The following is a 25,068-nucleotide window of genomic DNA, read 5'->3' on the forward strand; positions in this document are numbered from 1 at the left end:
TTCGCAGTCAACTGAGGATCTTGACATAGCAGAGAATCTTCAGTAGCAACCCCAGAGATGATATGTCATGAGAAAAGCCGATACCTTTTACTAGAGTTCCACCCTATTTCTTATAATTACTTATGTGGCCCAGGACATGTTAATTCATCTTTCAAAACCTGTATTTGCGTGTGATCACATACTTTGCACTTAATAGTCGTGTTAGTAGGGTGTCTCTCTCTCCTAACTGTGCAGAAAGGAGCCATGTTCATACCTTTGTATCATGGCACTAACTGCAAAGTCCTACACATGTCAGGTGGAGAAGGCAATGGCACCCACTCCAGTGCTCTTGCCTGGAGTATCCCAGGGACGGGGGAGCCTGGTGGGCTGCAGTCCATGGAGTCGCTAAGAGTCGGACACGACTGAGTGACTTCACTTTCACTTTTCCCTTTTATGCATTGGAGAAGGAAATGGCAATCCACTCCAGTGTTCTTGCCTGGAGAATCCCAGGGACGGGGGAGCCTGTTGGGCTGCCGTCTGTGGGGTCACACAGAGTCGGACACGACTGACGATGTGTGACACGTCAGAAGCTCCACGTAAATTATGTTACTGCTGTTTCTTTTCTTTGCTTTTTTTGGTTACTGCTATTTCTGTCAATAATGTGAGCAGTCACTTCCCCTTTGGAGTCTGACTGCAGCATGGATCCAGGTTTAAAAGCAGTAACCCAAGAATTGACTGTTTTGCAGTCATTCCAAGGATGATGATTATTGGTTTTTAAAGAAACGTTCCCAATAGGAAAGATTTTTGTATATACGGTTTCAGCAAGTATTTTCCAGGATCTTCTTTCAATCAATAAGAAAGAAAGGACAGTCCTTCAGGGAAAGGGCTATCAAAGTGTATTTAAACTTAGAGGCAAAGCTAAAAACAATGAGAGCCTGGACTCTGTAACAGGACGAAGACCAATGCAATGGTTGGTACCTACAGCCGCTGTCGTGATGGTTTATGTCTCTGTGTGAGGGGGTGAAGGCCATGTGTATGGTGGGCATGTTTATTGTGTCCATTTCTTTGCAGGTCATTCTGGTCAACATTTTTTTTAATATTATAATTTTGAATACTTTTCCCAGAAACAACTCACTGAACCTAAACAGTAACATTTAAACACACGTCACCTTACAGTCAACTGAAGAACTGAGCATAGGGACCATAAGAAAGAGCCAGAGAACTTTAGACATAGCACACACATTAGCCCCAACTCTGTTTCACAGATAAGAAAGTGGTCTCAGAAGTGACGTGGCTTTTCCAAGAGCAAAAAGCTCGAGACACATTTGATCTGAGTTGGCCCTTCTGAAATTTAGTTTCATTGGAGAATGGTTATCAGTAGGAGTCCTGGGGAAAAGCCAGCCGTCAGTGTCATGATCTTGTGGTCACTGAAGCTAGATAAGCATTTATTTGTCTTTTCATGACAATTATTTAGCCCTGGAGGCAACTTTGAGTCTGTCCTCAAGGATTTAGTGGCTTCAGTATTAGACAGAGCTGATGGTGATTGAAAGTTCCTCTACCCCAAGTCTGCCTCAGTGCAGGAGGGAAGCATTGCTAATGACCTTTAAGAATGTCCCTTCTCGCACCGCTGGACTGAGCGTCTCCAGCTCACTGGTGTTCTACAAGCCAGGAGTGAGGCAGCCTTTCCCCTAAGTGAGGAGGGGATCTTAAACATCAGAGTTAATACAACCTGCGGTCTCCCCCACATGGATTCCTCCCGGATTCACCTTGCGACAACCTGGGGGAGTTTGACGAATATATTTCTTTTCTCCCACCCAAATCCAGCTTGCCACTCCTAAAATACGGATCCGAACAGATGGAGAGCCTTTCTCCATCTGGGTGCCTTCTCTCCTCCTTCAGGGACTGAAGGGAGAGAAGAGGAAATGATATTTTTAAGCATTTTGTATACATCAGCCACTGTGCTTATATTGTTGCTTTCTCCAAGTCTATTGGGTAAATAGCATTTTACATATTTTCTGAGAAGCAAACATATGCAAATTAAGTGGTTTTTTTTTCTTTCTTTTTTTTAAAAAAGAGATCCCCTGCTCAGAAAGTCAGATACAGGATACAAAGCCACTATTTTAACTCAAAGTCCACCCTGTTTGCTGTGCTGTTCTCAGAGAACAGTCCCGGCATGCATGCATCATCTGGAGACCTGGTGGAAAGGCAATTCTTGGGCCCCATCCTGGATAGGCTGAATCAGAAACTCTGGGGCTGGGGGTCTTCACCCCAACAGGTCTTCCACTGCATTCCCACGCACGACGAACCCCTCAGTCTGCATCCTTTTATTCAGCTTCCCGCTAGTGAAAGGAGACAGGGTCTAATTCTCTCCTTTCCCAATGGATCATTTACAGCATGGTTCATCTCTAGACTTAGACTTACTTGACACTTTTTAATTTCCTACATCCTAATGCCACTCTTCTAAGTCATTAACAAAAGGGGAAGTATTCCCCATGTGTGTATGTATATGTGTGTATATGTATATTAGTGTACACACACACACACATATACACATAGTTAAAGGTATTATTTTATTAGAAAAACAGGGGAACGTGCTCAGCTTATTTTAAGCCAGCCAATGAGAATAGTTTAAAAAATTAAAACTTACACGAATAAACAGTCACACAGGGTCACAGAATCTTCTTTCAGTGCAAATGGTCTGTCCTGGAGGAGGCTCCCAGCAAGACTGTGTTCTGGTGTTTCTGGGAGGAGTGCTTTCTACATGCCTGGCTCAGTTTCTTCATAAACCAGCGCAGAGGTACCGGGAGCGTGGAGACCAGGAAGGGAAGTGTAAGCTCCTTCGTGAGGGAGGGGCAGCGAGGAGGGTTTTAAATGTTGATATGGCAAAGCAAAACAGCAACAGCCTTGATAATATCATCCGGTCCTGAGTGAGATATGACCTCCTACAAATGACTTCATTTCTTAAAGCTTTGCTTGCTCATCATTGGGTGGGGAGGCGGGCAGTGATAATCTTATGATAGAAACAAGATTCAGCATAAAGAGTTGTGCAAACAGGAAGTGATCATTTTACTCCTTTCTTTCCCTTCACCCGTCTCCCTCCCATCCTTCTTGCTCTCCTAAGATGGGCATTGCCTTTAGGGAAACCAGAATCATGTGATGCCATCCCCACCCCTCTGTGAAGGAGAGAGGTTCTCCCAGTACCCTGGTCATCATCAGGTTTTGGTACATGCCATTAACAGAGTCAAAAGATGTCCCATTTAGCAATCACAGCAACGCACCGCACTCTCAGAGACATCCATCCACGCAACACATGTATTTCTGGCTAATTAGCATTCTCACGTGAGCAAAGCTTTTCATTTATAATTTTGTCTCAAGTACCCTATTCATATATTCTGTCCCCTTCTCAGGCATGGTTCACCTGAAGAAGAAACAAAAGAAAAACATTCTCCCTCTTCAGTTACAGCACTTTCCAGATGTCTGTGTTGTCCACTCTTCACCTGAGTCATTACACAAGGTTAGGGGTGTCTTTATCAATCCCAGTACGTCAGACCCTCTTTGCCTTTATTGATTCCTCTGCTCAGCTCTCATCCCTGGTGCCACTGATGTTTCTGATGCTGCTCAGCCTGAGTCCCGAGGCCATGGAGAGCAGTATGCCTAGATGGAAAATGGAGGGAAAAAAATAAGCAAATTGTAAAAATTCAGTGCCCAAGTGCTCCTGGCCCCGCAGGCCAACACAGACATGTGGTCACAAAGCTGTCTGGTGTGAATTCCCTAGGGTAACTCACTCCCTTTAATCCCATTTGGTTAATATGGCTCTAAATATCTGGCATTTGAGTTAGATACAAATCAAGACTTTCACAGTCATTTAAAAATCACAAGGGGAAAAAGCCTCTAGGAACCTAAGAATAGGCTTCATCTATAGCCTGATTACCTGATGGATGCGAGAGTGCTCTGGAGGGGCTTTCAGAACCCAGGCAGGGAACCTCAGATGAGATAAGAGACCAAGGGACTGTGGCTTTCTCTGCAAAAACCCAACAGGAAAAGCTCAACACTAGGTGGCAGCAGCGCCCCACGATTGCGTTCCAGACCAGCCCAGCCTGGAGATCTTGGGGGGAAAATATCACAACATTAACACAGAGACAACCATATTGCAAAATCAGCCTATCTTATTTGACAGCCACCCCATACCCTCTTCATACTTAGGACCAGAAATTCAGCATGGATCATTGCAGCTCTCTGATATGTGATCTGGCCAAATACCGTGGGTAAATTATAGCAGAAGTGGGTAAAGTTACTGGTTATGGGGATCACTGTTTCTCAAAAAATGGGAATTGGATAGATGTTTCCTACTCCAGAGAAAAAAGATGGCATTTCAGACTTCAAGCAGAACCCAGGGGAGGTGGTGCTCAGCCTGAGGCCGGTCACAATAAGTGTGAGAGTGTTCAGTTACACAGGTGATGCTGAATGTTCCTAATAAAGTCAGAATCATCCTGAGTCCTAGACCAGGATGGTTAGAATTTGGAAACGGTTTTTAATGGCAGAAATCCTTCTTGGTGACACAAGTCATTAGGAAGAGCAGTGCGAAGACAAGACACCGTTTCTCAAGAAGTCAGCTCTTTAGCTCCCCAAAGAGATATATTTTTTTTTCTTTTCCTGATGAGGAGTTTGAAATGAACTATTTGGAGCATCTAATGGGTCTTAAAAAAGTGTTTTTGTTCGCTTGCTGAGTTATAGGTACCATCTGCGGTCTGATTTAAGATCTCAGAAGGGGTGACATGCCTGTTTCAGCCTGAAGAATTTGAATTCCACTGAATTCCCCCAAAACTGGGCCATTCAGTCTTCTGTTCCCCCCACCCCCACCTAGGGGTGACGGGCAGAATAGGACTCAGGAAGTAGCAAACCCAAGTTATATCTGGGACTGCAGCTTTCAGAGAAGCAGACGTGCTGGTCCTCTTGAGATGCTCATCTCTGTATGAGAGGAGAGCTCTGATGCAGGTCCAGGTGTTCCTGGTGCTGTGGGTAGAGCCAGCCACGCTTCGATTTAGCCCTTCCCTTCCTTTCCTGGATCACCATGGTGTTCTTACGGAGCAGGACAAGGGAACACTAAGAAAAGCAGACAGGGGTCTAAAGCATTATGAAATTGTCAACCTATTTAATCTCGACGAACTGATAAAATGCAGGTGGACTGAAGCTCATGACCTATTGCCAACAGTGGGCTCTTCACCAAATCACCCCGCAATGTGGGCTATGCAGCATTTAGCACCGCTGGTGTGCAGACCCTTCTGGGCACAGGTGTGGGGTTTCCATGTTCTGGTTCCTCCAATTCCTTAAAGGAATTATTTAACCCATTTTGGTGGCAAATGGGGAATCCTTGAAATGCCCCTTTGCAGAAGGACTAGCATCCACCGATGGCTTCTATTTTCTATGAACCTTCCCCTAAAATGCCTTGTCTTGTCCCTCCAGATTGCATGGCCACACCTCCTCTCTGGGGAGTTGGGTGAAAACGGGTTCATTCTGTCAACCACCTGGTTCCAGAGCTCTGCTCTCTGTACGCTCGGTTCATCCCTTTGCAGATTCAGAAAAGAAGCTCTCCTTTCTCCCCAAGTCCTTACCCAACCCATTCCATTTCATATAGGGTTTCACCTGTAGGTGTGCCCACAGCGCTACCTCTCATCATCAGACCCCACCATCAGTCCTCGACAAACACCCTTCCTCATTTTGACTTTACGCCCAACCTCGGTTTGTGCGTGGTTGACCTAAGTCAGGACATCAGAATAGCTCCTTGCCGTTTCGTCATCTTGCCAAACACGATCTCGAAATCAAATAAACCGAGGCTGATCTCCGCCCTTGGAGCTAGAGCCTCGGCGGTTCTCTTTGCCACTGCGTTTCTTTCCCAAGTTACGCCGAGGGGCTTCTCCCCGGCCAGGCACGAAGAGAGACCGGCGGATGGCGGCCAGCCTCTGCCCTCGCAGGACCCCTCCAGGTCGCCGAGCTGCCCGCTGGCTTGGCCTCGCCCGGGTGGGGGGCGCGGGCGTCCCCCGCCCGACGCCCAACAAGTCTCCTTCCCCAGCCGGTGCGCGGCGGCGCGCGGGGGCAGCGCGGGAGAGCGCGGCGCAGGGCGGCGCGGGGAGCCGGGCGCCCGAGGCCGGGCCGGGGCCTGGATGGCGCCGTCCCAGCTCCATCCCCTCTCGGTGGGAAGGGATGGTTGAGTCCAGCCGCCGCGGCAGCGGCTCCTTGTGCCGCGAGCAGCCTGTCTTCCGCGCTCCCCGCCTTCCCTCCCGAGCCTGCCTCTCCTCCCTCCCCCCGCGCCCCCTCCCTGCCTCCTGCCCCCCCTCCCGCGGCTCCCACTCGCTGGCTGCCTTTCCAGCTGCCTCCGCTCCGGGTCTCTCCGGCGGCGCGCGCTCCTCTCTCCGCCTCGCCCCCTCCCGCAGCCTCGCAGCCTCGGTGCCTTCCTGCCCGGCTGGGCGGGCGCTCGTCCCCGGCCCCGGCCCGGCAGCCCGGTGTCGGCGCTCGGAGCAGCTCAGCTCTGCCTGCAGTGGGTTCGGGACCCGATGCTATGAGAGCGAAGCGAGCCGGGCGCCCAGACCTGCGGGAAGCGTCGGATGCGCGGCCGGTCCGGAGACCGGGATCTCGCCCCAGCTCGCCTCGCCCTCGGGTGGTTCTCTGGCTCCGTCCGTAGCCCTGCTGTGCCTCGGAGGAGCCGGGCGCGTCCGAGAAGGGCCATCGCTGTCGTGCGCGTGTGGAATATCTGCAGACATGACTGCGTGGGGGAAATTCGAGTCGCTGCTTCTGGCGCTGCTGGCGCTGTGCGCGGGGTTCCTCACTGCAGCCCAAGGTAAGGCGGGCTCGCCGGGTGCCCGGGCGATGTGCGAACCCTCCGAGGCCCGGCTTGCGAGCCCGGGGTCGGTTCGGAGGCGGGTAGCGTGCCGAGGGGCCGGCCTCCGCCGGTGGCTCTCCACCGCGACGCCCCGCGATCGCGATGCCGGCAGGCAGCTTGCATCGCCCTCTGCCCACCCTCATCTCCCGCGCCCCACCTCCGCCCTCCTTCCCCCTCACTCGGGCTGAAACGAAATGCCTCTTTTTCTCGGCACCCGCCGGGGGCTGTTGGGGAGAAAGGAGCCACCCCGAGTTGGTGAAGCTGCGTGGTGCCTGGCGGCGATGCCTCCTCCGAGATGCCGGAGCAGCGGGTACTGGTGGCCCGGGTGGTTCCGGGACTTTCTCCCCGGACCCCAGAGCGCCTGGGAAAGTGGGCCGGGCCCAGGCAGCCCGGCAAGTTCTGGCTCTCTCGGGGTTTGGGTGCCACGGGCGGACCTGCATGCCGCTGGGCCGCGCAGCCCCCCACCCACGACCTCGGGGAGTGATGGGGAGCTCCTTGGCCAGGCCGCCCCCACCTGCCTCTCCCCGGACTTTGTTCCCTGCAAGTTGGAAGGAGCTGGCGAGGTGCGTGGAGAGAGCAGGGAGCCCGGGACCGGGTTCAGCCTCAGAGATGGTCGCCAGGTCACAGGGCTCTCCCGCCCTGCCACCCCCTGGTCAGGGGAAGGAGTGTCCCCGGGTCACTCCTTGGCTTGGAGCTCGTGAACTTGGTGTTCTCCTTGAAGCGAGTTAGGGGATGTTTTCCCCGAACTAGCCTACAGGCTGAAACCCCGTGGCTGGCACCAGCTCCTGCACTTGTCTATTCTCTGGGAAAGAAAACAAGGTCCCTCTTGATTCAGAGGTGGGGGGGTGTTGATTGTCACATTGCAAACTATCTGCCCCCATTTCCTCATTTTAGCCTCCTTGTATAACCCCCACATCAATCAACACGTATCGTCCCACTCCCGGAAACGTCTCTATTTTTCTTTCTTTTCCTTTGAAAAGGATGAAGTCAAATCATGTGGGTTTTTTTTTTTTTTTTTTTTTTGGTCGGCTGTTTGCTCTTTCCCCATATAAAAGTCCCCTTTCCTCTAGATTCTTCCATCTTCTTTTCCGCCTATTTTCTATTCCTTCAGCGTTCCAGATTCAGGGGTGATTGACAAGGCGAAGGAGGACCGTCTCTGGTTCCGCAGGGAACTCCAGATGGGCCCGGCCTGGGGAGAGACGGCAGATTAGCGTCCCCGCGCCGTGTCTCCCCTCCACCCGCGTCCGGGGCTGCTTGAGAGCCCACCGCTGGCACCAGCTCCTCCGCGCAAGCACCGGGGTGTTTCAGAAGGGTGTCCGTGGAATGCGCCCCAGGGTCCCAGGGAGCGCAAACGCTCGGTTAGTTGCTGGAGTCAGGCTTGTTGGGGATTGGGGAGCTTCCCCAAGACACCGACCTGCCCCCTTGCCCGGCTGCGTGCAGCCGACCCACCTAGGGAGCGGCAGGTGGAGCCTCCAGGGAGGACGGCGGGCCGAGCCGGGCGAGCTGCGGCCTCCGGGCGCGCTGGGCTGGCTGGGGACGAGCGCGAAGCAAGAAGAGTCGAGGGCAAACAGGGCTGTCCCTGGAAGGTGTGCACCTTCCATGGGTCCAGGGTCCGGGCAGGACCCGGCTTTGCCCACTAAGCCCCTGCGCGAAGTGGAAACACCTGCTACGCAACTCTGCACAACTTCCCGCCCCTCACCCCCGCGGTCCGAGCGCAGCGGGGCCTCGCCAGGCAGCTCAGCCTCCTAGCGCACTCTCGCTTCCCCGCGGTTCCGCGCGCTCCGTGCGCCCTTCCCCCGCAATTAGCAGGGGTTGGTGCGCCGAGACGCCGGCCGCCCTGCCCCGGCTGCTTAATAATCCGCACACGTGTGCGCCGGGCGGATGCCGCCCCCGCGCGGGTGGGCCGAGCTGCTGGGCTCGGGCGCGGGCCGGGCTGCTCCGGCGGATCCCGGTCCAGCCGGCTCGGGGCGCGAAGTCCTGGGCGCCCTGGAGGGGCCGCCGCAGGGAGCACAGCGCCTCTTGTGTCCTGGGGGTCCCAAGTCCCGCCCGTAGAAGCCAAGAAGTGGAATACAGGGTCCCAGGCCCCTGGCCTGCGCGGTGCGAGTGTGATTGCGCGTGGAGGGGCCGGGCGGCCGCTCTCACTGCGCTACTGCCTGATGGAGGCAGCAGTGGGTGCGCGCGGCTCCCCGTCGCCCCCGCGGGGACCGGGGCCGCGACCCCTCTGCGCCGCCGGGTCGAGTGGAAGCGCCAGCGGTCGCGTGGGAGCGCGATGCGGGCGGGAGGCTGTGACGCCAGCGCTGGCGCGGCCCTGTGTGCCCGGGTGGCTGGGGCTGGGGCGCAGTCCCCTCGGAGAGGGCGCCCGGGGGGCCCAGGTCGGACCTCTGCCGGGGGCTCCCGGGCCCCGGAGCGCAGGAGGGCTTCCCCGGAGGAGTCGCCAGGGATGCGGGGGCCGCGCCGCGCGCGCCCAGGGGGCTGCTCCCGCGGCGGCGAAGGCGGGCGGGCAGTTCTGATGTGTGGGGCGGGATTCGTGACCTGTTTGCGAGTCGTGAGAGGCTGGAGGCGGCCTCTTTAGAACGCTGTACCTTCTGTACCGCGGTCAACGGCTGTAGTTGATTGTGGAGGCTGAAGGGACCGGGAATCCCCTGTGATATTCTTTTTCCTTTGGATTATTAAAGCGATTGTGAGGGTTGGGTCTCATGTGTGCATACCTCCTTAATAGCCCCGCAATTGCAGGGACCCCAGGAAAAGGAAGAAAGCTTGAAAACCTCTCCCATTTTCATCTAGTAAGTAGGTGGAACAATTCATTCCGTGAGCACATTGCGCTCTTTATCGGGGCTGATCTACGGGCTGTTTGGAGAAAGTTTGCTTCTCAGTTGTGTCGTGCCAGTTCGTGAGGCAAGGAGAATGCAGCTATTTGCAGGCATTATTCAGAAAGGTCCTAAAAAGAGGTACATGTAGTAGTAGCTCTATGGGTCTCACCATAGGAAGCCTGGGAGAGAAAGGTGATGTTTCTCACAATCTGTGATTCTGAAATTCACGGACACTCCCAGCAAAGATTTAATCGATCCTTGCCAAATTTCCACAAAAACCTCTACAAGAAGAGGAAGGGAGAGAGGAAGGGAGGGAAAGAGAGAGAGAGAGAGACAGACAGACAGACAGACAGACAGACAAAGGTTTCCCAGACCTTCATACTTCTATGAGTTGCCTCTATCATCACCAGGATAGATGCTAAGACCTTTCATTGCCGGCTGAGAGCCTCATGGCTAGGCAACTGCAGCAATGTGTCTCTATGCACTGTCTCCTGGGGAATACAGGAAATCCTGTGAAGAGACTTCCAGGGACAAACCCTGATCCATCACACTCTAAAAAGGCAGGCCATCTAAGGGGAAGTTAGTATTTCTACATCCATGATTTGCTTAGCAAATCACATTTTTTTTTATTGAGTTGTCAAGGGGATTTTTTTTTTTTCTTTTCCAATTTATAACTCTTCAGCCCCTAGCTCTAGTGCTTCTGGAGGACCTATATAATTCTTCTCTGGGGATTTTAAGTCCTTAAAAAGGTAAGCAAAGGGAAGCCTTCTTCCTAAATGACACATTTTATAAACTTGAATTGGTAGGACAGTGAGGTCTCATTAAACAAGTTCCAAAGAGCAGTAGCAGGTAGTAACGGATGGTAGAATTCCCTCAGGTGTCAGAATCTGCACTAACACAGAGGCCAGGGGTCATTGTTTTTGATTCTGGCTTTCAGCTGGCCAGTCCTGCTTGACCGGCAGAGTGCCAGGAATGCAGTGGAAGTTCCTACAGGCACAAACAGCTCCTCCTGGGGGCAATGCTTCCTCAGTCTCCAGTTGACTGTCTGAAGCAAGTACCGATAGGGCTTTGAAAATGTCAAGGAAATGGTTCTGCTTCCTTTAAGAAATAGATAAACAAAGGCTCGGGTGTCCAGTTAGCACTCATTGCAGACGAAACAGCAAATCCGGTGCAGACATTTCTAAGCTGTCAAAATGTAAATAGCATATTAAATACTCTGTGCTCTACTGAATTCTGAATGGGCCCCTGGCAAGTTTTCTGCTGAGCTCATAGTGAACAGAAGCCTCCAGAACTTGCATCTATGTAACTTACACTGCACATTCCCTTTGGCCTTTTATGTCTCTGGTGAGGTTCATCTCTCTCCAGAATTAAGAAGTTGCTTCAGTGCTTCTTGCAGAGTGGATGACAAAGCTATATTGTCTTTTAGTTTTATTTGTTTAGCTGACACATCAGAAGAAGACATCTGAGTTAAAAGGATAGGTACTCGGCAGCCTATAGCATTTACATCCATGCGGTGCCTGGGCCCCTGTGCCACTGGACTAGGAAGCTGGGTTTCTGGACCAGTGGTGGTAACTGATAGAATCAAACCAGTCCCATTGTGTGGTCAGGCAACTCTGGAAACCAGAAAAAGCCAATGTTTGAAACAAGAAATTTGGCTTGGATTTGCCATCTGGGGCACAGAAAAAAACTTCGTCCTGAAAGAAATCAACCCCTTGAGCTTGCCTTCAGCTTGCACAGCCACTGGGCTTAGGTAACAACCTATGAGTATGAAAATCAGATAATCGTATTTAGGTATTTGCCTAAGTGCAAGGAAATAAGTCTCTTCTACAGTGATGTTAAGATGACCTTAAATGTTCTTTGACAAAATTAATCTGTCTATACGTAGGGTGGAATTTAGACCCTAGTACTCAAGTGGATAAATACCAGAATTAAAATCCCCATTATAGAAAAAAAAAGAAGAAGAGAAAATTGTTTCACTGAACTGGTTAAAACTGACTAATTGTGACAGCTTTATGGAAATAATATACAGTGTATACTCTCCCCTCCCCCCCACCACATCAACCTCTTTGAAACACATTTTTTCTTTTCGTTTTTTTTTTTTTAACATTTTTGAATTTAGCTGCAATTTCCTTAAACCATTTCTACCATGCCCTAGTTTGGGGGAAAGAAAGCGCCCTCAGCACTGTAGGGAGGCTGCAGGTTTGTCTTTAGTCCTGGACACCTTTGTTCCAAACAGAGGAGATGTCACCCAGCCCATTGAACTAAACCTCTTTCTGCATATGTGGGAAGCGTTCTACTTAGGAATAACACTTCAACAATTAACTTGAGTTAGAATCACCGTTACTTTGACCCACTCTGTGTATCTCTTGCCACATGTGTCTCTTGCTAAAACTTCTTTGATGAATGAAAAAAAACATACAGGCATGGACAAGTATTAAAAATAACTACTTTATCTTTAATGCTTCTCATGCATTTTGCAATTTATTGGTTGAAATCCTCCTGCTTTATCCTGAACTAGTTTTAGCTTTGGGAAAGCTATAAAAGGGATATTTCACTGTTGTCATTCTCTCCAAATATAAGTAGAATAAAAGAGATGTTTCCATCTTAATACTTATAATCTTAACATGATTTTGCCCCCATTGTCTGTAAAGCCAGAAGTGATGAATAATGCTTTGTGATTTAAAAATTATCCTTGTTACTACCATGAGATCAAGGGAAACAGAGGCATGAAAAAATCAAGCTGGTATTACTTCCCAGGTTTTCACCAGTGAGTCACTTTTAGGATATTGCTACAACCTGAGACTTAAGTGGCATAAAATATTAGCTTGATTCTAAGCACCTTTATTCAGTTATTTTTGGGGTTGTATTTGTTTTTGGAGGCCCTGAACCTTGGTAAGATCCAAGAAAGCTCATATAACATGTTGATATTGTAAATGCAAATCCAAGGTAATGGATCTATGATCTGGGATTTATCACCATAATGGATAATAATGGAATTATCCAGATAACTTTAAGCCATGTAGATCTCAAAGGAAGCAGAGCAGCTTTTGAGGACATCAAGCATCTCTCCAGTGTATGTTTTGGGTACTAAACAGGTTCCCATTGTTATTGAAGATGTTGGCATTGTGGTCTTGATGTTGAGTTTTTGAATCATCTTTTGCAAAGTGTGTGTGCACACTGATCACTTGAGGTCTTTAAATGCAAGTTTCAAGGCTTCTCCCCTCAAGTGATTCTCAGAAGTAGTTCTGAGTGGTGTCAGAGATCTGTCTGTGCGTCTATCTATCTATATATCTATCTCAACTTTCCTTTCAGTTAGAGGCCTCAAAACCTAATAACCTCTTCACAGAGTATTCATAGGCTAATTAGCCCACCATGATTTAATATTGAAACTACATAATATGCTACATAATGAAACTGTGCAATTATTTCAGAAGATTTCTTTATCTTTAGTGTCTCCATTATCAGAGTTCATCATTCTATGCTGTTTAATCTTTTTTTTTTTTTTTAATGATTTTACAACTAAGCTGAGATTCAAGCTCCTTGTCTGTAGTGTTTATATTATGGGATGACTTCAAGGGATTATTGTAGTCTTTCATATAAAAATACTGTAAGAATAAATTATTTTACATTTTTTCCTTTACTCTTTAGTATACTCTGATAAGGTTAGTGTTGTAGAAGAAGGAGCTAAGTGTTAGATTAAAATTGGAATTATTCAGGAAGTGTTCTCTAATGAATTAAAAACCTTTGAAATTAATTGCGAATTCTAAGCAGTTCTTTTCCAGATGCCTGGTGAATCTCTATGCCTTTCTTCGCAGAAACTTACATATGTTTCCTCTTGTTGTTAATAGAAAATGCCTTTATCAATCTTTTAAAAGTGAATAATTGTCAACGTGGGGTTTATATCATGCAGAATATGGGGTGGGCTCTCACTATTCCTGTTCCTATAAAATTCTGCACCCTTGACCTGCTTCTGGTTTTTAAAACCCCAGAACACTCTGAGTGAATTTTCACTTCCTTTTTCTATCAGTAAATAGAAAATCAACATTAGAGACCTTTGACTTTTATGCAGATAGATAATCTTCAGAGATATAGAAAGTTAAACACAGCTCCTTCTGAGGAATATAGGTTCTCCTGGGCTTAAGAATATTCACTTTTCTTTCAAAGAATGAACCACAGACTGTGTTCAAAGGCTGTCAATAGCTTCTGTCTCCCGTTTCAGACTTTTTGTGTGTGGTTAGGAAAGTGATGTACTTTGATGTGTAATACAGCTGTGGATAGTTAAGACTTGCAGGGTGTGATTGACACTTCATACATAATAGAGGAGGAACCCTGACAACATAAGAAGGGTCACATTTTTACAAGAAATTAACAAAATGGAGCAGATACTTCCCTTCCTGCACTGGAAATGTAAATTTTCCCAGCATCAATCTTGCCTTTCTTGTTCTGTCTCATTCTTGTTCTCCTTTCTTTACAAAATATGATTATTGCCAACAACTTAAATCCAGCCATTAGAGTTTTCCTTTGTTTATGGCTCTAGAAATAAGGTTGCAGGGCACCTGCAGACTGCCTGCTCAATATACATGCATTGTTTTATATGGAAACAATATGACATTTTCAGAATGTAAATCCTTATACTTTAAAAAAATGTGTAGATCGTATCAAGGGAAAGTCAAGTGAGAAAAATCATCTCAGTATTAGGTAGAATTATGTTTATTTATTATGTTTATTATAATTACGTCTATTTATATATTTAAGCATCAGGGAGGAGCTGCTATCATGGGAGGGAAACGTGTGCGTGTGCTGTTAGTCACTTCAGTCATGTCTAACTCTGCAACCCCGTGAGCTCCTTCCCAGGAGCCCGCCAGACTCCTCTGTCCTTGGGATGCTCCAGGCAAGAATGCTGGAGTGGGTTTCTATGTCCTCCTCCAGGGGATCTTCCCGACCCAGGGGTTGAACCCACAGCTGTTACATCTCCTGCATAGGTTCTTTACCGTTCGCAGCCCTGGGAAGCCCAGGTGGATGTATGTTTCCGGTCAGTTACCATACTTAGCAGTGAAGTCCTGGGGCCAGAGGAGAGACTCGGGATGTCTAGACTGTCAGTAGGATTATGGTCATCCTTCCGCTCACTTGAAGAGTTAGGGCAGGCGCCCACTCGAATCAGTCTGTTCAGTATCACTGGAGTTGACAAGCACCTGGCACTCTTGAACAAAGAAGACTTTCAATGAGTGATGCCCCTCATGAAGCTTACGCTCTTCAAAACAAAATGAAAACTGAAGCGACTTGACTTTGATGAGTGATTACACAAACTGTGTCAGAGATATTGAGGGTCATGCAGATGTGGGAGGGACATTCCTGTGAGAGCTGGGCTCTTGATACCGCCTTGCACGGAATGGAGGAGAGGGAACAGGGACAGAACGAGCGAGAAAGGTGCCTGAGGACTGGCCTGAGGACAGGCAGCAGGGTGCCGAGGACAGGCAGCAGGGTGCCGAGGACAGGGTGAAGATAAACCCATGCATCCCGAGGCTTCCTGGACTCCTCCAAAATTCTTCCGTGGGTCCTGAGAGCCAAACGAGGTGTGTACACTGCTGCTCTGGGACTGTTTCCTGAAATACGAAGATGCATGTCTTTTTCAGGCCTCGCTCTTCTTTTCCTCACATGCTCAGTGGGTCAGACCTTACCCGACTTGGGCTGGGAATCTTACAGCCATCAAACTATCCTCCTGCTCCCGTGAAACATTCACAGTTTCATCCGTGGATAACCACTGTTCTCCCGTACCTGATTCTGTTTTGTGCGTGTGTGTGAGTCAAACTAATGTGTCAAAACTGTTCTGTGAAAAGACTTGTAGGGGAGAGATGGCCTGTGCAAGGTATCAGTCACAGTTTTTTTCAGGTGAGTTTGAGTAAACTCCGGGAGTAGGTGATGGACAGGGAGGCCTGGCATGCTGCAGTCCATGAGGTCGCAAAGAGTCCGACATGACTGAGCGACTGAAATGAACTGATGCATGATTTATTTATTCACATATCTAAGCTAGAACATGTCAGAATAATTAGCTTTGAAATCCTATACTCAGGTTATTACTTTGCCAAGCTTATTCAATTCATCCATGTTTCTTCCTCATAATTGTTTCTCTTTGTATACAAAGTAAGGTATCTGGGGTGTTTGTAATTTTTTCCTCTTTCAGTGATAATAATTTAATGATATAAGAGCGTGTTTAGATATGTCAACCTACAATTGTCATTTTTATCTTCATGGCTATTTTCTCTGTGCTTTTTAATTGGAAAGAATTTTATAAGAGGATTACAGAACAAAAAGGAAGTAATCAGTCTCTTTCTTTCACCACTGCAATTACACAATTACCTTCCCATTGTTCTCTAGCAGCAACAAAGCATGTAGATGCAATAAGGCATCCAGGTGTTTAGAAAAGAGGTCTTCTGACCCAAAAGCACCAAAACTGTAGCCACGCCAAACTGGCAGGTATGATTTATGCTGCTAAGTTGCTTCAGTCGTGTCCGACTCTGTGCGACCCCATAGACGGCAGCCCACCAGGCTCCCACGTCCCTGGGATTCTCCAGGCAAGAACACTGGAGTGGGTTGCAATTTCCTTCTCCAATGCATGAAAGTGAAAAGTGAAAGTGAAGTCGCTCAGTCGTGTCCGACTCTTAGCAGCCCCATGGACTGTAGCCCACCAGGCTCCTCCATCCATGGGATTTTCTAGGCAAGAGTACTGGAGTGGGGTGCCATTGCCTTCTCTGGGTATGATTTATAGCTCCTAGCAAATATGTTTTTCTTTCAGTTTTATGATCGATAGACAATAAGCAACCTTTTTTAAAAAATTTATTTATTCCAATTGGAGGCTAATTACTTTACAATATTGTAGTGGTTTTCGCCATACATTGACATGAATAAGCAACCTTTTAAAAAAGAGTGGGTATAAAACTGGGAAGTGTTATGACAATGTGAAGTGATGGTGGGTTTTCTTTTGTATGTAAAACCAAAAATCTGTGAGAAGGGAAAAAGTTTCATAAATGAGAGATCTTGTGTCATTTATTGAAGCCTTAAAATCAGAAAAAATGTATTTGGGCCACATTTTTATGCCTTTTAGTGAGAGTTCATTCTTTGTCCCAGTTTAGGAAAGACTGAGGTCAAAGTTGAAGACGTTCGTAGCAAGAGCACGTCATGCAGTCCTCAGGCCCACACCTTTATCCACCCTGCAGTTCTGCACACTGCAGGGAGCAGTTAAGAGCCGGAGAGCTGTGTCGTGAAGGACAGCTGGAGGGGCGTCTTCCTTCTCAACACTATCAGCTAGCCATTGCTCTTTAGCATTACTACCACAAACTCAGCAGCTTGAACAGCACACAGGGTTACGGTTTCTGTGGGTTGGGGTCTGCGCACAGTTTAGCTGGGTCACATGCCCTCTTGCACATTCTGACAAGACTGAATCAAGGCGTTGCCCGGGTACTGTAGTCTCTTGTGAAGTTCAGCTGGGGAAGGACCCAGTCCTGAGACAACTCAGGCGGCTGGCAGAATTCTGTTACTTGGGATTGTAGGACTGAGAGCTTGATTTTACCACTAGCCATTGGCCAGACTATATTTTCAGTTCCTTGAGCGGCCATCCATGGCTCCTTCTCACCTGGGGCTTCCCAGCATGGCTCAAAGCCAGGCAAGGAGAGAGAGATCCCAGCAAGTAGGGTGCCATGGTGTTATACATTATTGGGTGATCATGGGCACACACACATATGCAGCACATCACTGTTACATGATTCCACGGGTTAGAAATGAGACCCGGGTCCTGCCCACCTCAAGGGGCCGAGAACTGTACAACATAAACACCAGAAGGCAGGGATTGTGGAGACACCCTGAGAGTCTCCCCACCATGGTGTCTAGAAATATGCCAGCATAGAAAGAGCAACATGCAGTCAATAAGGAAGTGGCCCAAGACTTGATTAAAAATGAGCAACAAATACAAATATTTTACAGAAAGAACAAGCATAAATAATAAATGTAGGAAGAAGATCTCTACACTTACTATTGATCAATTCTCTTCCCCAGTGCATTTGTAACACTTTAACTGATACGCCACATGTTAGCAAATGCAGAGAGAAATCATTTCCTTACATTTTGGTTGAATATCTAGAAAAATTCAGGGAGGAGACACCTTGGCTCTACCAGTCACAATTCTAAATTATCAGATATTTCACCCCAGAAATGTGATACATCCTAAAGCAATAGATGCATATTCATTTTAGCCTTCTCATAGTGAAAAATTAGAACTTAAATGTCCATCATCTTAAAATACCTAAATAAATTGCTGTATAGCACACTGTTGCCTTTATGAAAGTGGGTCCATGATAAAAGTATCAGTTGCAAATTCAAAATAATACGCATACTATCCCCATTTTCATGTAAAGGAAAGGTCAAGTTGCTTCTATACACATGTAAAAATATTTGAAAAGGTGCACACATTTTAGCATTGACATTTAAGTGTCCTTTGACTTTTTTTGGTAACTGTGTCAAACTTCTCTAAATAAAATAAGAGTTCGTGAATTAAAAAAAAAATACCTGGGAAAAAAACAAGTAGCGTTTATCAGATCACGCTGATGAGCAGAGATAGATTATATGATTTTTGAACTTGAAGTGACCTTCAGGTTCATAAATCCACTCACTTTTCCTTGTGTCCAGAGGACTTGTATCTTGCAAAATTCACAGCAAAAACTCAGTCAGAACTCAGCCTAGGCACATGTTCTTCCAATAGGAGCCCACGTGCCTCTTGCTGACCTTACTTTCCATCTCAGCCCAGAGGAGGTCTAACTGGCCATCTGCACCCACTTACCTCCCTGTTGCCTGGTGAGAACAGTGACAGCACTGAGTGTAATCTCCTGACATGATCATCTGGGAAGACAGGGTGCCTAGGAATATTCTGCTGCTGCTCAGTCGCTTCAGTCGTGTCTGACTCTGTGCGACCCCATAGACAGTAGCCCACCAGGCTCCCCATCCCCAGGATGCTCCAGGCAAGAACACTGGGGTGGGTTGCCATTTCCTTCTCCAATGCATGAAAGTGAAAAGTGAAAGGGAAGTCGCTCAGTCGTGTCCGACCTTTAGCGACCCCATGGACTGCAGCCTACCAGGCTCCCCTGGCCCTGGGATTTTCCAGGCAAGAGTACTGGAGTGGGGTGCCATTGCCTTCTCCGAGGAATATTCTAGGCTTAAATTAAACACCTGCTATCATCCTGGCAGCTAGAGCAGCACATTCAAGTTTCACACTTGTGAGATGGTTCAGAACCACTGGGGGCGCTGTAGAGCCCTTCAGTTCAGTTCAGTGGCTCAGTCGCGTCCGACTCTTTGCGACCCCATGAATCGCAGCACGCCAGGCCTCCCTGTCCATCACCATCTCCCGGAGTTCACTCAGACTCACGTTCATCGAGTCAGTGATGCCATCCAGCCATCTCATCCTCTGTCGTCCCCTTCTCTTCCTGCCCCCAATCCTTCCCAACATCAGAGTCTTTTCCAATGAGTCAACTCTTCGCATGAGGTGGCCAAAGTACTGGAGTTTCAGCTTTAGCATCATTCCTTCCAAAGAAATCCCAGGGCTGATCTCCTTCAGAATGGACTGGTTGGATCTCCTTGCAGTCCAAGGGACTCTCAAGAGTCCTCTCCAACACCACAGTTCAAAAGCATCAATTCTTCGGCGCTCAGCCTTCTTCACAGTCCAACTCTCACATCCATACATGACCACAGAAAAAACCATAGCCTTGACTAGACGGACCTTAGTTGGCAAAGTAATGTCTCTGCTTTTGAATATGCTATCTAGGTTGATCATAACTTTTCTTCCAAGGAGTAGAACCCTTAGTAGGATGGAAATATGTTAAAAGATTTTGCTACTTTGTTAAATGCTTGACTGCTGATAATTTTTTAGGTCAATAAAAACAATGCTGCAATGTTACCTAGCTTGTGCCTCCTTCGTGTTAATAGCTAATATATTTTCCATCAATGGCCGCTTGAAGGACATCTTTGTCATTGCAGGGTATTTAATTCTGAAGAACTTAACACTTGAAATTCTGCCCTGTGAAATGTTCTACTTGTTGGGACTGCTCCAATTAGTATAGTGAGACAGTTGCCTTTTTGCATTTCTTAGTGATCAGAAGCACTTGAATTATGAAATCACTCCATAAAAGTGAGAACCAGTTTATTTTTTTCGATTGACCATGAATTTCAGAGAATGGAGATACTATCCTAAATTTTTTGTGTCCTCAGCGACATTTTGGAGAGGATACATGGAAATGCTGCGTTTTATGTGTCTGACAGCATCCTCCAGGCTGCAAAACAGTCAAGTTCAGTTTCCATATCTGCTTCCAGTACTGTGTGCCTTAAAGGACATAAAACTCTATCATACACTGTTTCCTCATTTTCCCAAAATAATATTGATGTGAAAGTCATTCAGCCATGTCCGACTGATTGCGACCCCATGGACTATACAGTCTGTGGAAATCTCCAGGCCAGAACACTGGAGTGGGTAGCCTATCCCTTCTCCAGGGGATCTTCCTGACCCAGGAATCAAACTAGGGTCTCCTGCATTGCAGGCAGATTCTTTACCAACTGAGCTATCAGGGAAGTACAAAAGAATATTAACTGGACTCAATATTCTATGAACTTCATAAATGAGCACAGGTAAAAAGGCTTAGAAAGGTACCTGGCAGTTACTTATGTTAAGTAAATGTTACAACGGTTTTATTGTAACAACTAAAATATTAGACTGTTAATTCTAGTTATGGCCACAGAAGTAACATTGGGGAAAGACTGGTTTTTCTGGAGAGAAATTATTTGTAAGTGGAGATTAATAATTTAATAATTGTATTTGGATGCAAATGAGTGTCTTGTTTTTTATAAGAATCATCCTGATACTAATTTCTTTAGTTCTTTGGGATGTTCAAAGTAGTTTTACATTCCCTACTTCATTGACAGATTTAAGAAAAAAATATATAAGTTTCTAAGTGAGGCCAAGTGATAACTGGATCCGTGTCGTGGTTTGGCCTCATGCATTACATTTGCGCTGCTGCTGCTGCTGCTGCTAAGTCGCTTCAGTCATGTCCCACTCTGTGCGACCCCATAGACGACAGCCCACCGGGCTCCCCTGTCCCTGAGATTCTCCAGGCAAGAACACTGGAGTGGGTTGCCATTTCCTTCTCCAATGCACAAAAGTGAAAAGTGAAAGTGAAGTCGCTCAGTCGTGTCTGACTCTCACCGACCCCATGGACTGCAGCCCACCAGGCTCCTCTGTCCATGGGATTTTCCAGGCGAGAGTACTGGAGCGGGGTGCCATCGCCTTCTCTGTACATTTGTGTTAAATAGCATTAAATGCTCAGTACAGTCACTCTGATGAGATTTGTTTTATGGTCATTTACGATCAGGAAGCCTTGAGCATATAGTGACTGTTAGAGACACAGTGAAAGAGAAGAGTAGAAAACTTTCCCAAGCAGGGTTGTCTGAAGGGTCATGGGCTATGAGGCTTCTTTACACCATGCCATTCTTTTGTGTTCTGAAAGAGTTTATGCATTTTTCTAACTGCTTAGCTTTTTTCTCCCCCCAAGTAAAGTATCTGAGGCTCTTTTTACAGAGAACATTTGAAATGGTCTGCCTTGCCAAGTGAGGCTTGTGCAGAGCCAGGCAGAAGAGGTCTTTGCCAGGCGGTGTCATGAACCTTGCCTTTTTGAACATGAAAAGCTGTCAGTGAAATTGGACACTCTGGGTGATTAGAGTCTGTAAGAGGGTTAGGGCCGTATTCACTGACTTAGACTTGAAACCCCTCTTTAGAGATGGAGCCAGGCCATCAGTAGTGCCAGGATGGTCAGGCTGCCCTGGCCCTTTCCCTGTGGTCCAGACTTCCTAGTTTAGAGTCTCATCACTCAAGTACAGTTGACCATCAGATTGAAAGGCTGCTCAGACCTCCTATTCCAGCTCTAGGTCTGAATACTGGTGTTGGATGTTCAAAGGCAGAGTCTGTCAACAAAAATAATCAATAAGCAATCAATAATAAGAGTGAAAGTAGAAGTCCCTCAGTTGTGTCCAACATTTTGCGACCTCATGGACTATATGTAGCCCGCCAGGCTCCTCTGTCCATGGGATTCTCCAGGCCAGAATACTGGAGTGGGTTGCCATGCCCTCCTCCAGGGATCTTCTCAAGCCAGGGTTTGAACCCAGGTCTCCTGCATTGCAGGCAGATTCTTTACTGTCTGAGCCATCAGGGAAGCAAGAATAGAAAAGAGTTTTATTGGAGTCAAACTGAGAACTATAGCTTAGAAGTCAACTTCCCAGAGGACTCTGAGAAACTGCCCTGGAGAAGCAGGGTGTTCAGCACAATTTCATGTCTCGTCAGAACAAAGACCATGAAACTAGTTGAGGATACATTCCTTCAAGATTTCACACACAAAAAAGACAAGAATGAACACAGCAAGTCAGTGTGGCCTTGGTGCCTGGAAGAGAGTCTTATCATCAAAGGAGTCTCAGCATTGGTGTCCCAGAAAGGGAGGCATTTAATCTTTATTTTTAACTTCGACATTCTTTGCTTTTGGTCAGTGTGACCATTTCTTTAATAATTAAAGCAGGTGTACAATGTATAGCTGATGGGCCACAAACAGACTGTCCTAGTTAGCGTGAAATTCAAAGTAGCTCATCTGTAAGCCAGGGTGACTTCCCCAGACCCCGACATCTGAGCACTTCTCTTGTGAAGCCGCACGTGTGCAAACCCCAGTCAGTGCGACACAGACACGTCCTGCATGGCGGTCTGTCCAGGGTCACGTGATCAGAATTTCAGAGCTGGCTGCCCAGGACCCTCGTGGCCATCAGCCAAACACAAACCCTTCGAAGTCGGGTGAGCCTACTCGGTCTTCCAAGGGGAAGTCTCTCTCTCTCCAGGGCAGCCACATGCAGTCAGCACTGCCAACTCAGCCACTTAGCAGGGCCTGCAGAAGAGGAGGGGGACCTTGGAGCTGGGGAGTCGGTGAGCGTGGGAACAGCTGGCGGATTAGCTCCTGGGTGGTGCTCAGCTCGGCCCGCAGGCCAGCCCTACTCCTGCAGCCAGGCTCCTGCCTCAGGGCCCCTGCGTCCATGCCTGCTGCATCTTCTCCAGTGAAAGCTGACCCGGCAGCGAGAGAATCTGTGGTTTTGTCACGTAGTTTACAGTCAGACCCGCATTAAGCGTGACCCCAGACGTAGGTCTGGCCTTCACACGGGACGGTAGTTTTTTGAGGATGTCTGTCAGCAGAGTGAGCTCAGTGAGATCCACTGGACATGGTCTTAAGTGAGGTTCTTGCTGTCTGGGGGGGTCTTCTGTGGAGCTCTGGGAATTTCAGCATTCATGCCACTTTAATGGGCCAGAAAAGGGAAGTCATTGTTCCCCAGTGTGTAGGAGACCAAGGTTATGTGTTCTCTGCTCACACACACCGGTCTCCTCTTACTTGACATCCTCTGGGCTCGGCCACAGGAATAGCTGCTAAGTGAGTGTGATGCTGTGGTGAAGCTTCTTGCCTTGTTTCAGAGTGGAAGTCTAAGTACCCATTTGACTTTTACAGAGTAACTCATATTCCATTTGGCTATTCCTGAAAGAGCTTCCCACATGGCTCCATGGGTAAAGAATCCGCCAGCAAGGCAGGAGATGTGGGTTCGATTCCTGGGTCAGGAAGATCCCCTGGACAGCAGGGCATGGCAACCTGCTCCAGTATTCTGGCCTGGAAAGTCCCTGGTGGGCTCCAGTCTGTAAGATCCCAACAAGTCAGACACGACTGAAGCGAGTGAGCGCACACGCACGAAGGAGCTGTGTCATCAATTAGCTTTTTTAGAGACAGAAGCAGTTAACAAAAGTATACAACTAATGATCAACATTATATAGAAAGATTACGAACCAGCGGTGATGAACCCATAGTCCATCTAGAGAAGAGCACCAACGTGAGTGTTGGTGGGAAAGGAGCACTTCGCAGGCGCTCAGCATGCCCAGTTCTGGTGCATTCGGGACACATCTGACAGGTTTTGATACCTGAAGCAAAGACAGCAGTAGGAGCCCCGATGTCACCGCTTCAGAAAACACTTGACTCCCCTCTGGGTTTTCTTTGCTGATCGCTGATGAGTGATGCATCTCGGCATTTCTTTAACACTGTTGCACTAAAGTGGCACTTACTTTAATAAATATTTGATAAAGAAGGAGGCCCATGGAAGGAGTAGATGTGTAATATACCTACCACATCCAGTTTGTTTCTAAAATGACACATTTCCAACAAGTCTGTGCTGGGCTGGGCATGGAGGTGGGGTTAGTCAACAGATAGTTCTGAGGCAAAATACCACCTTAGCTTGTGTAGGATGGAGGCAGCCAGTCATAAATCAATGTCAACACATGATGCATTCATTTTAAAGCTATTTTTGTTTGAAGTACAGTTGATGTACAATGTTGTGTTAATTTCTGCTGTGAAATTTGCAAGGCAAACTGATTCAGTTTTATATATTTGTGTGTATATATATATATAATTTTTAAAGTATTCCTTTCCATTATGGCTTATCATAAGATAATGAATACAGTATTCTGTGTAAAGCTATTTTTAGATTATTGGATACTTTTGGACAAGGTAAAAATATCAGTTCAAAGAAATTCATACATATTGAACTTCATATAGGCAAAGCTAAAAACAATATGCCATACTAGAGGGGCATCATAAAATCAGTCTATATATTTTTGATAAAATGACATTCAAGAAAAATTGCTGTTTTCATTTTGTTAAGATGCCTTCAGTAATTTAGTGCAGTAGGTGAGTAGAAGAATACTTATTTTAAGACACTTGAAAGTATCAGTAAGACAAAAACTAACTGACTTTTGAAGTTGTTACCCCATATACGCATACATAGATTGCTAGAGAAAAAACATGATTTGCAATAGCCGCATAATTATAACCCAATTATTGACCTCTATTTCTAGAATACCATTACCTGCAGATGAACAGAAGCTCCATTCCAATCCAGAAAGGGCTACCTGTCCACTGTACAAGGCTTCTTTTTTTCAATCAGATTTTCTCATAGTAAATAAAACTGGTTCATTTGGAGGTAGCAACCTAGGAAACAGTATTGATCCTTCCTGATCAGCTTATCCCACACCCTTCTGGGCTGTAGTAGCCGTGTCCATCCTCTTTCTTCCCTTATTGTTACTGGCAATAGTGTGTACGCAGTGGTAACTATCCCAGTTGTTGTGGCCTTTGCTCTCCCAACACTCGGGTGTGGTCTGTGCACACAGGACTTCAGTGGGGCCCTGAGGAGCTCATGGTGGGCAGATGACAAGTGATCCCTTCAGACCAATGCCTGTTTTCTCCAGAGGCTGTGTCTGTACCTGGTGCCTGCAGGATGGGGTCTCTGGTCCACAACCTCTTA

General features: G+C 47.3%; 1 protein-coding gene across 1 annotated transcript in view; it reads left to right on the forward strand.

Annotated features, from left to right (window-relative positions):
• The window catches only part of CSMD1 (CUB and Sushi multiple domains 1), a 2,085,346-nt gene continuing 2,067,005 nt past the window's right edge, over nucleotides 6,728-25,068 (forward strand). Inside the window, 1 exon segment of the mRNA XM_018042044.1 lies at nucleotides 6,728-6,814. Within this exon segment, the coding sequence (XP_017897533.1) occupies nucleotides 6,736-6,814 (79 nt within the window). The 5' untranslated portion in view covers nucleotides 6,728-6,735.

The sequence above is a fragment of the Capra hircus genome, chromosome 27 (assembly GCF_001704415.2).
Source record: "Capra hircus breed San Clemente chromosome 27, ASM170441v1, whole genome shotgun sequence".
NCBI classification, from domain to species: Eukaryota; Metazoa; Chordata; class Mammalia; order Artiodactyla; family Bovidae; genus Capra; species Capra hircus.